Raw genomic sequence first — 13,693 nt, 5'->3', positions numbered from 1 at the left:
AAAGAACAAAGTGTCAGGCTGTGGCAGCTTTTCTACAAAATTAGGTATTTAGGCATTCATTTTGATTCCACATTGTCTTGAAGTGACTATATAGATTTCTTTTCTAAAAAGCTATAGGTTATAGCTGTACAGATTCATCATACCAAAAGCTGCACAGCTGCCAATCTTAGACGAATTATATACCAGGCACATAGAGAATAACAGTTGCGGTATAGAATTACGTTACTTGGGCTTAGACGCATTAAAAAGAAAATTACCGAATAGTTCATAAATGTGTTAAAAATGTACTGTACAGTGCAATCATAGATGATAAGGAGAAAAAAGACCTATTTCAAGCAGTGGACCTATTAACAATTGAGGAATTCCGTGGCAACATAGTATATACGAGGTACTATTACAATAGTATTTTTAAGTCCGCGAAGCTTTAAAGCAAGTCTACTTTAGGAAAACTGAACACTCCATTGTTCCCTAAGTGTACACCAATAATGGAAAATGGTGCATACCTTACTATGCCTAAATTTATTTAATAAATTATAGGATGTCAATCTTGTTATTATTATTATCATTTATTTATTATTTTTGAATATATTAACCCACCCCTTATGTAATACCCCCTGAAGGGGGTCTTTAAGGTGAATAAAGTGAAGTGAAGTGAAATAAAAGGGCGAAACGGGCCATAAGGAATGTTTGCTTCAAAAATATCACAATTTATTCACGCCTCTGCATGATATGCTGTAAATGCTCTCATGTTGTGTTATGTTGTACTATATATTTACTATATTTCCCTGTTGGTGGAGTATCCCTCTGTTTGTGGAGGGATTAGAGATGTGTGACGCTGCTCATTTGTGACTTATGTTGTTCCTAATATTTTGATGCGAATTATTTGGTTGCACAGAAGATACTGTGAGAACAGGTGCATTATGTAGGCTGCTGGTTCTGCAGACAGGCACAACAGTGTTTAAGCGGTGTGGAATGTCATTTGTTGAAATGAGAGTGGCAAGCAAAACTATTATTAATAGAGCCATGGTTTGCTAGCCGAAGGTAACTCTACCTGTGCGCTACAGAAATGCATTTTCCCAGCGTTCAGGCAACGCATGCAAGCGAACGTGAGCAACGAGCCGAGAGGCGTTCTTCGGTGCTCGAATGCAACTCACGGTAGACGTTGAGCAGTAGCGTGTCCTCCCACACCTCCCCGGGCAGCCGCGTGTTCAGTGCTCGGCACGTAAGCGTCGCCTTGTCGGCACGTGCCGTCAGCACGAGCAGCAGCGACGTGGCTGTCATGTTGGTTTTCTCTTCGGTCAGGAACGGGTCCAGACGCTCGTCGTCAAGCCACCAAGACACCTGCGTTGCACACAACAGCCAGGGGTAGCGGGAATAAATAAAGATCAAAGCCCATGCTTAAAACTTCGTTGGTTCGCTCGCTCACTCACTCTCTCGCTCGCTCGCTCACTCACTCACTCATTCACTCACTCATTCACTCACAGTCACTCACTCACTGTCACTCACTCACTATCTCACTCCCTCACTCACTCCCTCACTCACTCCCTCACTCACTCACTCTCTCGCTCACTCACTCACTGTCACTCACTGTCACTCATTCACTCACTCACTCACTCACACTCACTCACTCACTCACTCACTCACTCTCTCGCTCACTCACTCACTGTCACTCACTGTCACTCATTCACTCACTCACTCTCTCACTCACTCACTCACTCACTCACACTCACTCACTCACTCCCTCACTCACTCGCTCACTCACTCACTCACTCACACTCACTCACTCACACTCACTCACTCACACTCACTCACTCACTCACTCACTCACACTCACTCACTCACACTCACTCACTCACACTCACTCACTCACTCACTCACACTCACTCACTCACTCTCTCGCTCACTCACTCACTCACACTCACTCACACTCACTCACTCACTCACTCACTCACACTCACTCACTCACTCACACTCACTCACTCACTCACACTCACTCACTCACTCACACTCACTCACTCACTCACTCACTCACTCTCTCGCTCACTCACTCACTGTCACTCACTGTCACTCATTCACTCACTCACTCTCTCACTCACTCACACTCACTCACTCACTCACTCCCTCACTCACTCACTCACTCACTCACACTCACTCACTCACTCACTCACTCACTCACTCACTCACTCACTCACTCACTCACTCACTCAGCTCTCTACGTCATTCGGAAACCGCATCTCACTCACTTCCAGTTGCATTCAGTCACTTATTCGCTTACACAATCGCGTAATCTCCCCTTCGACAGAGATGAACTCGCTTTGAGACGAGTGCTCTCTAGTTGCGGAATTTGTAATCACCGGGCACAACCCAGCGCCGGAACTTAGAGCACGCGGAGCCCATTCTTTGACGGTGCCACTCGAGAGAGCATTGGCAACTTTTCCCAACTTCTCGAGAGTCTATTCACAGAGGGTACAGGTTGTGTCGAAGTTACTCGCCTCTCAGCGACCTCCACTACTATACATTTTCCGCCGCTTCTTTGCCGGCAAATAAATGTGACGATTTATAAGTAGCTTAGGAATATTTCAGTCAGACTATTACACTGTTGCTTGCATTTATGAACGCTACTACCATCGCCGATTAATTCCTTCCAACTTGCAAGTCTTTTTTACGCCACTGAACACGAAATGTTAAACTACCGAGCGCATTTCCTTCTTTCTCCTAAACCTGAGGTGAACGCTCTACAAACCAACTGACGACAAAAAAAAACAATAAATAATCCCTAAGCCTAATAACTTTCGCTTGCGGAAACTCACAGATATACATTTTTTTGTCTCTCATCACCAAACCCTGTTCAATTTTTCCCTAGCGTCTATGGGTCAGTTCGGAAGAGGTCAGCAACAAATACATGGAGCGTCGGCTGACCATAGAAACACGCATATTCCTGACGAGGCCTGTCCCTTGCATTTCGACACGGGAATCTCCGAGAGAAAGAAACGGCGTCTTCGACAAGCGGTGTTTGAAAACCTCTTTGAGGTCTGCAATTTTTTGGTCTGTCAGAGATTTTTCAGCGTGCAGACGGCAAAGCCTGACGACGTGAAGGTAAGTACACCTAAGGCAATCACTTTCTCTACATCCGCACTTTACTGCTCTACATAAAATGTAATAAAACGAGAGGTAGAAAAGGTAATTTCAAGCGTGTCACCGCTCTGTTAGGCCGCGAATTACGGAAGCCGCATAATTGACGAGGCTTGTCATCAGTTCTGCAGTATTCTGCGCCTGCGCTAATAGTAACACGTTGCTGCTCTTCAACGCCCTTTCGTGCTCTGAAGACTCAGTTAGCTGTTTGCGTCGGTGCTTAGATTTGCTTCCGTCTGTCAAAATCTAAACCGATTGCGACTTTTCCGACAAGTCGGAAATGGTGTTCAATAAGTTTGTCGCCAGGTGCTAACGCCTTGAGTGAAAGCGGCAGCAGCGGAAAGAACAACGTGGGAGAAGCGACTATGCTGTTGTACACAACCGTCACCGTAACGCAATCTTCTGTTCATCCAATTTAGCTAAGCAAGGATAGACAAAATGGACAGAGTTCGATCAGGAGCTAAAGCTAGGCCTAGATAGAGAAAGAGAGGTGCCTTTATTGAAAGGTCAGGTCGCAGGACTAGATTCGACCTTCTGGGTAGGAGGCGAAGGAGACGAAGGTCGTTGTAATTGAGGAGGAAAGGCGTGAGGCGGAGAACGAGAAACCCTTAACTACTTAAACTTCATTCCAGGCGTCTAGAAAAAAAATTGTATCTAAAAAAACGGATACATGTTTGAAATATTGTTTTGTAAGAAAACCTACTGCATCAAGGTGAGAAAATAGATGACTAATTATTACCTCGCAATATTATTGCAATCCTTATTCTTCAACCATGCCACCTCAAACCGCTTCGCTGGCTTTACGTTATTCTGAATTTCTGAATATTAATAATTGAGCACTGGTTTCAGCCAGAAGTAAAAAAAAATTAAAAAGCAGTTTTAATTTCAAAACAGCAAAAGGACTGCTGTGTACTATTTGTTTTTTATCTCGATTAAAGAGATGAAAAATAAAAAGACCTGTTCTTGAGGCTTTTAATTTTAATTTGACATTGCATTTCTGTCGTGTTTTTTCGGTGGGTGCCCTTCATATATTAATTTTACTTCAATAAATATCTGTGTAACGCAAAATACCTATAACTTTCTCAGTGCTTAATCACCACTCCGGCTCGTCGTCAATGATGCTCTGCTCTGGAGAGCGAGCTCGCCGTTTTGATACGAAAAATCGCGTGTGCACCATTTAAACTAAAGCTTCGTTAAAAGACCGCAGACATCCGATATTTCATTGCAGCCTACATCTAATACCATACCTCACCTGCACGTGTAGCATTTGGACGATATATCCCCTTACATCTCTATTACGATGTTCGGTAATTCAACCATCCATCACGATCTTTCAACCTCGGGGCAGGATCTCCTTACCAAGTCGCCTATTGCGTTACAGTTCGGCTAATTGAATTATCTCTGATGACTTACATTTATTAGTGAAATCAGCAAGACACTTTTTTTTTCTTCATCTTTTTGCTGTCATTGCGCTGCATTCCCTCTCTGTCTGCAGCACGTAGAAATCGAAGCGACGTGAAGCAGACAGACAACAATCGATGGCTACCCTCCGAGCTTCGAGCGACCGTGCTCAGGTTACCGGCGTACAATCAGCGAACAATCGAACGAACCCCACTGTGTCGACCGAAATGCGACCTTAAGGCATTGCACTAACGGCGACGACACGTGCTTGCGACCTTTCACGGCTATCCGAGCACCGCAGCAGCTAGATACTGCCCGCAATCGCAATACGCCTGCCACACGAAATCAATGAAAGAGTTCCCTCGCAGAATACCCCTATGCTGGGCAAAGGAAAGCACGCCGCAGAACATAAATGGGACTTTTAAGCGTGCAGAGCTCACTTCAAACACTCGATCATTCTCTTTCTCTACATGTAAACAGCGCCAAAGGCACTTGACTAATCAGTTTAGTTTACCCGCGCCCACGCTCCAGTTTGTTTGAAACCGCATGCCATTTTAGCTGCGACATCAATACGCTCGCCCACATTGCCCGCATTTTCTGCTTTCTTCGTCTCAGGCTACGCGAGAGACGAGAGAGACACAGCGCTGTTGTGTCCCCTTCTTGTTGTGTGCCGTCGTTGCGCTGTAATAATGAATGTACGCGAGAGAACTGAGGCGTACAAAACCACTCTTGGTCATTGTCATAGAAGGGCAACAACACGTATCTAAGCGCGCCATTATTTTCCTCCCGTAAAGTGCACGAGCTGGATGTTGCTTCGTGTATCGGCTTCGCAAACAAGGCATTGCTGTCTACTTAATGGCAAACCGAGTAGGCTTTGGTAGATACAAAAACAAAAGAAAAATCACCAGAAAGAAAACACGAGAGAGCGAGAGGTGCTTCGAGTGGGCGTGATCGAAGAGCTCACCTTGGGCGGAGGTCTCGATCCGACCACTTCGCAGCGAAACTCGGCGGAGACGTCGACTTCAAAGGACCGGTGCGTGCCCAGTATCTTCACCGAGACGGGCGGCACTGCGAACAAGGAGAAGAGCGAGCCTTATCAAAGGAACGCTCGCGTTTCCCTTATTTACGTTCCTCAAGAAAAACTCACGAGCGCGTGTCCGCATTGCGGAACAGATGCGCGAACGTTTAAACTCGCTTTCTTCCAGATGTTATGGCTGGTATCACCACATTCGAAAAAAAGTTCGTTGTTTAAGGACACGCTTTAATCGATAAAAGAGAAACTTGTACCGTAGCATGGCTGCTGCTTTTGTTTTTTTTTATCCCACTAATTTAAGTTAAGCTAGTGTATAGCTTAATAAACAGATTCACAACAGCGCTACGGAACAGCGCCCGTCCTGTGTTTTTCCTGTTCCTTCTGTCCTTGTTCCGTAGCGCTGTTGTGAATCTGTTTATTAAGCATGAACCAACTAGCCCACACCAGAATCCTCTTAGTGTATAGCGTTGAACTATAGGACGCTGGGATTCTGAAAAGGAAAGAAAAAGGGCTGTGATGGGTGACAATGAAGACAGATGATGACTGCAAGTCTAGAAAGATCTAGTGGTTCTAAGCGACTAAGGCCATGAGAGACGCCGGAGCCCTCCACTACGGCGTCTCTCATAGCGTTAGTCGTTTTAGGACGTTAAAACCCATAAACTAAACCATAAACCAAACCATTGAAGCAGTGGTTAAGTCTCATGTTGCATAAAATGGCTAAATAAGGTCCGAATGGGTACGGTAAACCAAAGCAGTTAATTTTTCCGCCTGGTGCATTATAGATGGAGGGGGGCTGTAACGAAAAGCTGCCCGTAGAAAGCTTGCCTAGCCCGCAGCACCCGCCTCGGATCAACGGAACCATTAGTTACGAATAACAACAAACAAGAAATAACATGCACAGCCCTCTAGTTATCATAAAGATAAGACACATTACATTGGAAGAATTGCTCCGCTTCGCAGAAAAAAAAAGTGATATTGAAAATGAAAAGTTACACGATTCACAGCTTATCTGATAGCTGTTAACGCTCAGCGGATATCTCATATTCGTAGTAGCTCAACCTTCATGACGCACGCCCCATCAGACCATTTTATACACAATAATCAATTAAGAACAAAACATTAAGTCTGAGGACAGACAAAATGAAAAAAAAAATAATCAAGGAACGTCCGGACATTCTAGTAGTAAGGTAAACAAAGCACTTCACCATAAGAGCACACGTTAGCATACTTTGGTATGGTATCACACTGCATACACAGCCAGAAAGAACAGAGAGAAAACTGGGAACGCATATGCAGTGACGTCCCTCATATTGGTACATTGTACGAAGCTCCTCGTGCCCACGAGAAAATTGATTAAAGACATTCAGTTGACGTTCAGTTGACAGAAAATTCAACGGAAATAGATAACAGTGTCCCTCTTTCTCTAAATTTAGGCGAGAAGTAGGCACGATCCAGATCGCCTTACATCTTCGTGTATAAACGCTTTCTCTTCTTTTGGACTAGTCTACGTAAGCTATCAATATTGTTTCGTTTTTCTATTTTAAAGTTCCTGATCAATGGGTATATGTGAAGCATGTGTGTTTTAATGACTATATAAGTGCGGAAAAAGGTCGCACTTGGTGCCGCATAAGGTGCGTTGTAAACGTGCCATATATATTTTATTTTTTAGTAGGTGAATGTACCGCAGCATATATAAAAAAGTTTCATTCCCCAATATAAACGGCAATGATGAGAGCAAAACAGACAGTTATATAGTAAGAGCTTTGACCCTTTACAAGAACAACTGACTTCAGGCGGCCTATAATCCCTGTAAACGGAGTTAGCTTCCGAAATAGGTGATTTACATTGCTGTTCTACGACGCAATGGCTGAAACTACAATTTAGAAAGCTGTTTCTGATTTCGGTCGTGGACTTAATATACTCATCACAGAAGCTCCCCCGGCAGCACAGGAGCCGCGAAAAGTGACTTGCGCGCCCATCCAGCGTCTACATTCCCTGATGAAGTAATCGTAAGAGCCTATAGTGACGCCTTTTTGCGAGACCCACACAGAAAACAACCGGAGCAACAAAACTGGCTGTCTACACAGAACAAGGAAGCCCTCATACTGAAAACACAAGTCAGCGGGAGCAAAGCTGTCTGCGGCAGCAAAGTAAGATTCACCACTCACGGGGGGAAAAAAAAGAGCGAAGATTCGCGATGAAATAGGAGAGCAGACAAAGGAGCTGGCTGTCCCGAATGTGCTGCTTCGTGTAGCAGCTCACAGGCACAGCGCCCGGTCGCTGGCTTTGCTCAAGGAAACGACGGTTCTGAAATAATACAGACGTCGGAAGCAACGTTGCGGGGGAAAAGGTCTTAAGCGCAGTCTCCCGCAGCGGACTTGACAAGGTTATAACAATAAGCTCCGGAAACCACGTAATAGCCCCGCAGCAGCCCTGAGGCTAGCTTCGTCGCATTTTTATATTTTTGCTGCCACTAAACGCATCACAACAGGAAGGTTTGGTGTTTGCTGTCCTCTCGAAGCATAATCAGTGTTTCTTCCAGGCCCTGTTGTGCCATCTTGGAAGCAGGTAACAGTGTTTGCTCGAGAAAAGCTAGAAAACATAACGCTCTGCCTTCTGGTTGCTGCAGTCCTGACCTTTGTTTCTTGAGGACGTTCACAGAGAGAGATCTGTGGGTGCAAGGAAGACATGTTGTTCCTAAACATGATAAAAATACAGGTGGTGTTCAAGGATTATCGGATTAATTCAAGCAGTCACTGGACTTTCGCTTTCTCCCTTCTCTTGGGTTGTGAATCGGCAAGAGATGTACCGTTGCGTAGCTTAAAAAGCAAGCCGTCTCAACTCAAGCGCAGTGCCGACATGTTCAAGTAGCACATGTTTTTGGCGTAGCTGGCTGGGCACTACTTGTGTGACAGGGCGGAGCGACAAGATGACAAGAAAGGCAAGGACGACACACGGAAGTTGATGGGGTATTGAATTCTGTCTGACGCTATTTTTTTGCTTGTTTGTTAGCCTCTTTGATAATATGTAGAGTACTTCTTCTCGTCCTCTTCTTCCATTATTTGGCCGAGTGCTGTTGCGCTGGAAAGCTGTGTACTTAAAAGTATTGTATACCCCCTGGTTGACGCCGAGTGTGAAACACTCCTGGGTAATCTGGGACTGAATCTTTCCTAGGACGACGTTTCTCGCGTCTTGTACCCTGAGGGCTCCCGAAATGAGTGGCGATCTGTATCAGAGTCACTCTTGAAGTTTTTAGAGGACAGTGACTTCATGAAAGAGTGGCAGGGACACAATCATTCAGATCAGTCACTCAGGCGGAGCAATTGCCGACAGGCCACTGTAGAGCTAATCTGGCCTGAAAGTTAACGCACCACTACCGCTTTGTCACGCCCGTATATATTGAGTGGTTTGGTGATTAAAAAAAAAAAAGGTAGATTCTGCGGTACTGTGTGTCATGGTTGCCTCACTCGTCGTCTAGACAGTCCGCGCTGTAGCGCGAGTATTGTTGACAACCATTTTTAGTCGTTTCAGACCAAAAAATAGGCCAGTTAGTTAGGTTTGGTTCAGTTTCGCGCTAGCAATGCGGCCCCCGTGCTTCGCGAAGCAAGAACACAAAGTAAACACATAAAAGTACCGCATAAAGACACTTGTTTTCGTCTCGCATCATGAAATATTTCAGCATCCGCTAACAATTTAAACGCATTCTGATACTAGGTAGCATTCCGTTAGGTTTTAACATGGGCGTTAAAGTTTAGGTATGTGTTCAGGGCAGTGTATTGCTGCTGCTGCGAAATTCCTAGTCCTCTGCGGTCATCGAATGTATTTTTTATCTTCTTTTCCACTGCCTTAGACGTAGTAACCGAGACGAATGGTCGGGTATAGTGAAGGGAATTTCATTATTTCGTCCTGTAAACGAAACACACGCGGAAGCACCACCGAGCGTTGCACTTTTATAGCCATTGATTTTCACTTGCAGGGGGGAGGAGGGGAATGTAGCGTCTGCGATAAGCGGCTCTGAGTTTTTGTTGTGTTGTGTGTGTTGTGTTGTGTTTTATGGCGCATAAGCGAGTTTTTGTTGATTGCCCTCATATTATTTCTCCCGCTGTTTCTTCCAGCATGGAAGTTACGAGCGTTTATTTATTTTTTATTTTTTTTGGGGGGGGGAGGGTTGTTGTTCAGAAGAACTCTCTCCGGACTTATGTGTTTGAAAACATCGGGTTAGTGTCGGGTAAACAAAACAAGAAGAAAACAACTGCTAAACTTCTTGCCGTGAATTGTGGAAAATGCTCACACAGTTTAAAACTATCGGCTCACGATAAAAGAAAATGTTACTGAGGGCTGCAAGCAATCGTCTGGAACGTACACTGACAATATAATTCTTTTAGGGAAGAACCATTACACCGCATGAACAGTCACGTACAGTTACCGGCGAATGCCAGGCCAGAGCGGTGTGCCTGTCCCGCTAAACACAGTGTGCGCGGCGGAGCCAAAGAATATGACCACCAACGTAACCTTCGCTCGGCGCCACGATTACTTCGTGGTCCAATTCGGGATAACGACTGTGCTGCCACCCTGCGCCTGCCTCCGGCAGTGAACCACGTGTACACGCGAGCGATTCACTGATAGGTGGCGCGGCGGCGAAAGGAGCCATTACCGCCGCCTGACCCTCCTTTCACTTTTACTCGTTCTTTCCACTGCCATGGATGGTTTAACCGTAACGGTGCCACGCCTGGCTGACCCGCCAAAATCGCTTTCACACGAGCAGAGCTCGCCTCATGGTCATTACGCGGAGGAAGAATGTAAGAGGTATGAGTTTATTAAGAAGATAAAATTTGAGAACGCCGAGAACTGCAGAAATTAAAATGACTCGCGGTAAGAACAGACCGGCTACTTTTGCGTACTTAAAACGGGTCCCGCTTATGCACAACATCATTAAAGAATAGTACACCTAAGACAAAAAGTGCAGAAGTGCAGAGGCTAAAGCGAAACCAGCGCAGACAATTATGAATTAAGTAGAGGCCTTCATCGAGGCAGAAACAGCCGGCTACTTTGTGTTGTTAAACGATGAAGTTAAACGATAACCCGGATAAATACATCATTGTGGAATAGTAACAGCACGCCTAAGAGGGGAGATAACACAGAGGGAAAGTAAACTTGTGCCGAAAATCATTATTTAAGTGGGTCTTCATAACGACCGTACTCATGAGGACCAACGTGAGAGCGCAGCCGTCGCTCGTTTAAGCGAATACGTTACTTATTAGAGGTTCTCTTCTTCTTTCGTTTCTTATTCCTTTGTTTCGTGCTTCGAGTAAGGAGAAATTTTGCCGCTAGTGAAGGAACGCGGCCGCGAGCAAACTTTTCTTTTCCTCATATTGACCGCAAGAAGAAGTCCGATATCAAAGCCTGCGCTCGCGGTCAGAGCTGCTGCGAAGAGGTGATGGCAGCTGACAGCGAAGAGCTCCTACAGGCAGAATGTTCCTGACATGCTCTCACCATCGCGGCCTGATAAATGGGGGACGCCAGGCGAACTCTAAGGAGGCGAGAGATCACCCCTAATGACCTCGTGGATCTATGATTATTATTATTTTTCTTCCCTGGCTCCCTCTGGCCGAAAAAGAGAAAGTTGATTCCCGCTAGGGAAACGAAAGAGCAAAGTTAAAAAAAAAAATGATCCCGAGAGAGTAAAAAAAAAAGAAAGCTCTCTTGAGAAGAAGCCGAAAGAAAAACCAAACAAAAACTGCAGCTCGAGCCGGCATTAGTGCACTATAGGCAGACGCTAGCTCGCGCAGGGCGAAACAAGGAGTGAGCACAGCGCGCAAGAAACAAGTTACACAGCCGAGCGAACAGGAACTACGAACGCGCGCGCGAACAGGAACGCGCGCGCGAGAAGCCTGTAGAAAGGAAACCTCCGCGTGATCTCGTTGGTTGGTTGCTATAGCGTCATCACAAGCTCGTTTTCGGGCCGACTTGCTTGGACCGGGTTTCTCGAGGGTTATGGCTCGAAGTGGGAGGCGGGAGCCTGCTCCGCCGTCGTTAACCCCCACTCGCACGCAGCACGCCTCTCCAATCTGTCCTCCGGCGCCCCTCGGCGCCACTCTCTCCCCTCGTTGCTCTTGCCGCTCACCAGTCCTCGCTCATCGCTCCTTTGAGGCCTGCGCAGGAGCAACTCGCACACCTTGCGGCCGTAGCAGCTAGCCCGGGTTTTCCATCACCGAGCCCCCGCCGAAAGGTGCGTGCTCGCGCAGCAGCAGCCAAAGCGGTGCGCGCTGTTTTTCCTTTTTTTCCCCCACTTTCCTCCCCGGAGCCGCAATCTCCCGCGTTTCTTCGCTAGGTACCAAGGCCGCTGCTGCGTTCGCCCGATCTCGAGTGGGAAGAAAAGTTTTTCGTCTCCCGAGCCCTCCAAGCTCGCCCACTGCCGGGCGCCAACAACCAACGGGAGTAGTGGAAAGCTCGTACTCCTGGGTGGAGAACTATGATGAAAGAAGGAGGATCCCAGGCATCCTTACACTCCCTCTCACACACGCACGCACGCACACACTTTCGATCGGGCCGCATCTGCGGCGCGGCTCATCTCGCCTGACACGCTTTCTGGCCGCTCGCCGTCGTGACTGATTATATGGCGGGAGGAGAGCAAGGGCAAAAAGTTGGAAAGCCATCGACGCTGGGGCCTGAGCGCCCAACGGCTCCGCGCGCCTCCCTGGGTGCGAACGGCGCATTTCCTGCCCTGCTTCGATCTGCTTGTTGTTCGAACGACTTGGTTAGCGTTCTCTTCTGGGCTCTATTCTCACTGCCCCTAAGGCGGCCAAGGTCGGAGCATTAATGGCAGTAGGCGCGGTACAGCGGCCTGACTAATGAGAGTGCTGGCGTGTTCTTGCTTGGCTACAGCGTTCGTGTGGTGCAGCTAGCCGTGGACGCGATTATGCAAAACACTGGGGAGACCACATTTCGCTAATTTCTCATAATGCCGGCTGTACAACTCTCGGAAGTCGAACGCAGACCATGCGTTTGGGGCTAGATCAAGCGAATCTTTCTTCCTCTCTCCGCCCCTCTCCCCCTCGTTTTGCTCATAGATTTTTTTTGTTTCCGTGCTTTTTGTAGGGATCAACGCCGGACGTGTAATTATCAGCGTAGGCGCGAACGGGGTACCCTACTAGAAACATTCTACTGGCCTGGTGGACAGCTTGTGTGTGTGTTCAGCCGCAGTAGAACGACGGAAAGAAGGTGGCGCTCGAATATGAGAAGGAGGAGGGGATCGTGGCCACGGGGAACTGAATGTAAAGGAAAGGCGAGGTAACTGCCTCACGCTTTGGGCGAACCTCGACCGCGCTGTGAAGTAATGAATCACGGGTTGAGGGGGGGGGGGGGGGGGGGAGACGGAAGAAACAAGTGTATATGTAAGAACGGTCTTGAGAGTTCGTCAGCAGGTGAGCCCATCAGACATGTGGTTGAGTCCACGCTATTACAACACGTCATATGAGAATGCTCGTGACATTCCGAGAACGCCGGCCAGGAGGACCTGAATTTAAACCCTGAGGTCAGATAGTAAATGCCGCATGAAGCAATGGTTTCCACACCCGGGATGTGACGCCGAAACAAACAAAGAAAAAAAAACAGGCTATTAGCGATTTTAATTAACTCGACGCCACCCTGCGGAAGCACTGCCAAATAGTTCAAGAAGGATCGGCGCTTACGCGGGCCTTGAGCTCTATTGCCCGAGTGGTGCGTCGGCACGTTCAGAAGTCGCCAGTTAAACCATAAAGACATTTCCTAGGAGTGCTGTTGCACAGATGTCTGCAAGCTAACAAGATTGAAAAGCCATTAAGTGTCCTAGCATGATTTTTCTGGTGCCAGCAATGCAGAGAGAGCATGCGAGATTTCCTCGCTGCGAAATAAACGCTCGCAGGATCATGACAGGGCAGTTCTTATCAGGCGACTAGTCCGTATTTCGAAACAGATGATTTGCCTGGACTGAAAGGGCCTATGTAGATATGATGGACTATATGTTGAAATATGTAGCCTAGTACACACGACAAAAGGGAACATTCCAACCACGCAGAGATTTTTTCATGACTTGTGTCTATAACTCCAGGGCTTATCACGACGTGCATGAATGGTTACATGGTAAAT

General features: G+C 46.9%; 1 protein-coding gene across 2 annotated transcripts in view; it reads right to left on the bottom strand.

Moving 5' to 3' along the window:
* The window catches only part of LOC149341374 (hemicentin-2-like), a 206,345-nt gene that overhangs the window by 54,072 nt on the left and 138,580 nt on the right, over positions 1-13,693 (bottom strand). For both annotated transcript variants that reach the window (XM_089543458.1, XM_089543459.1), the window contains exons 5-6: positions 5,498-5,601; positions 1,155-1,341 (exon numbers count right to left, since the gene is read on the bottom strand). In XM_089543458.1, coding sequence (XP_089399584.1) covers positions 1,155-1,341; positions 5,498-5,601 — 291 coding nt within the window. The remainder of the gene's footprint in view (positions 1-1,154; positions 1,342-5,497; positions 5,602-13,693) is intronic.

Source organism: Amblyomma mixtum, chromosome 5 (assembly GCF_055824585.1).
Source record: "Amblyomma mixtum isolate Tamu chromosome 5, ASM5582458v1, whole genome shotgun sequence".
NCBI lineage: Eukaryota > Metazoa > Arthropoda > Arachnida > Ixodida > Ixodidae > Amblyomma > Amblyomma mixtum.
The sequence above is the reverse complement of the archived record's forward strand: the minus strand, read 5'-3'. Positions and strand labels throughout refer to the sequence as shown.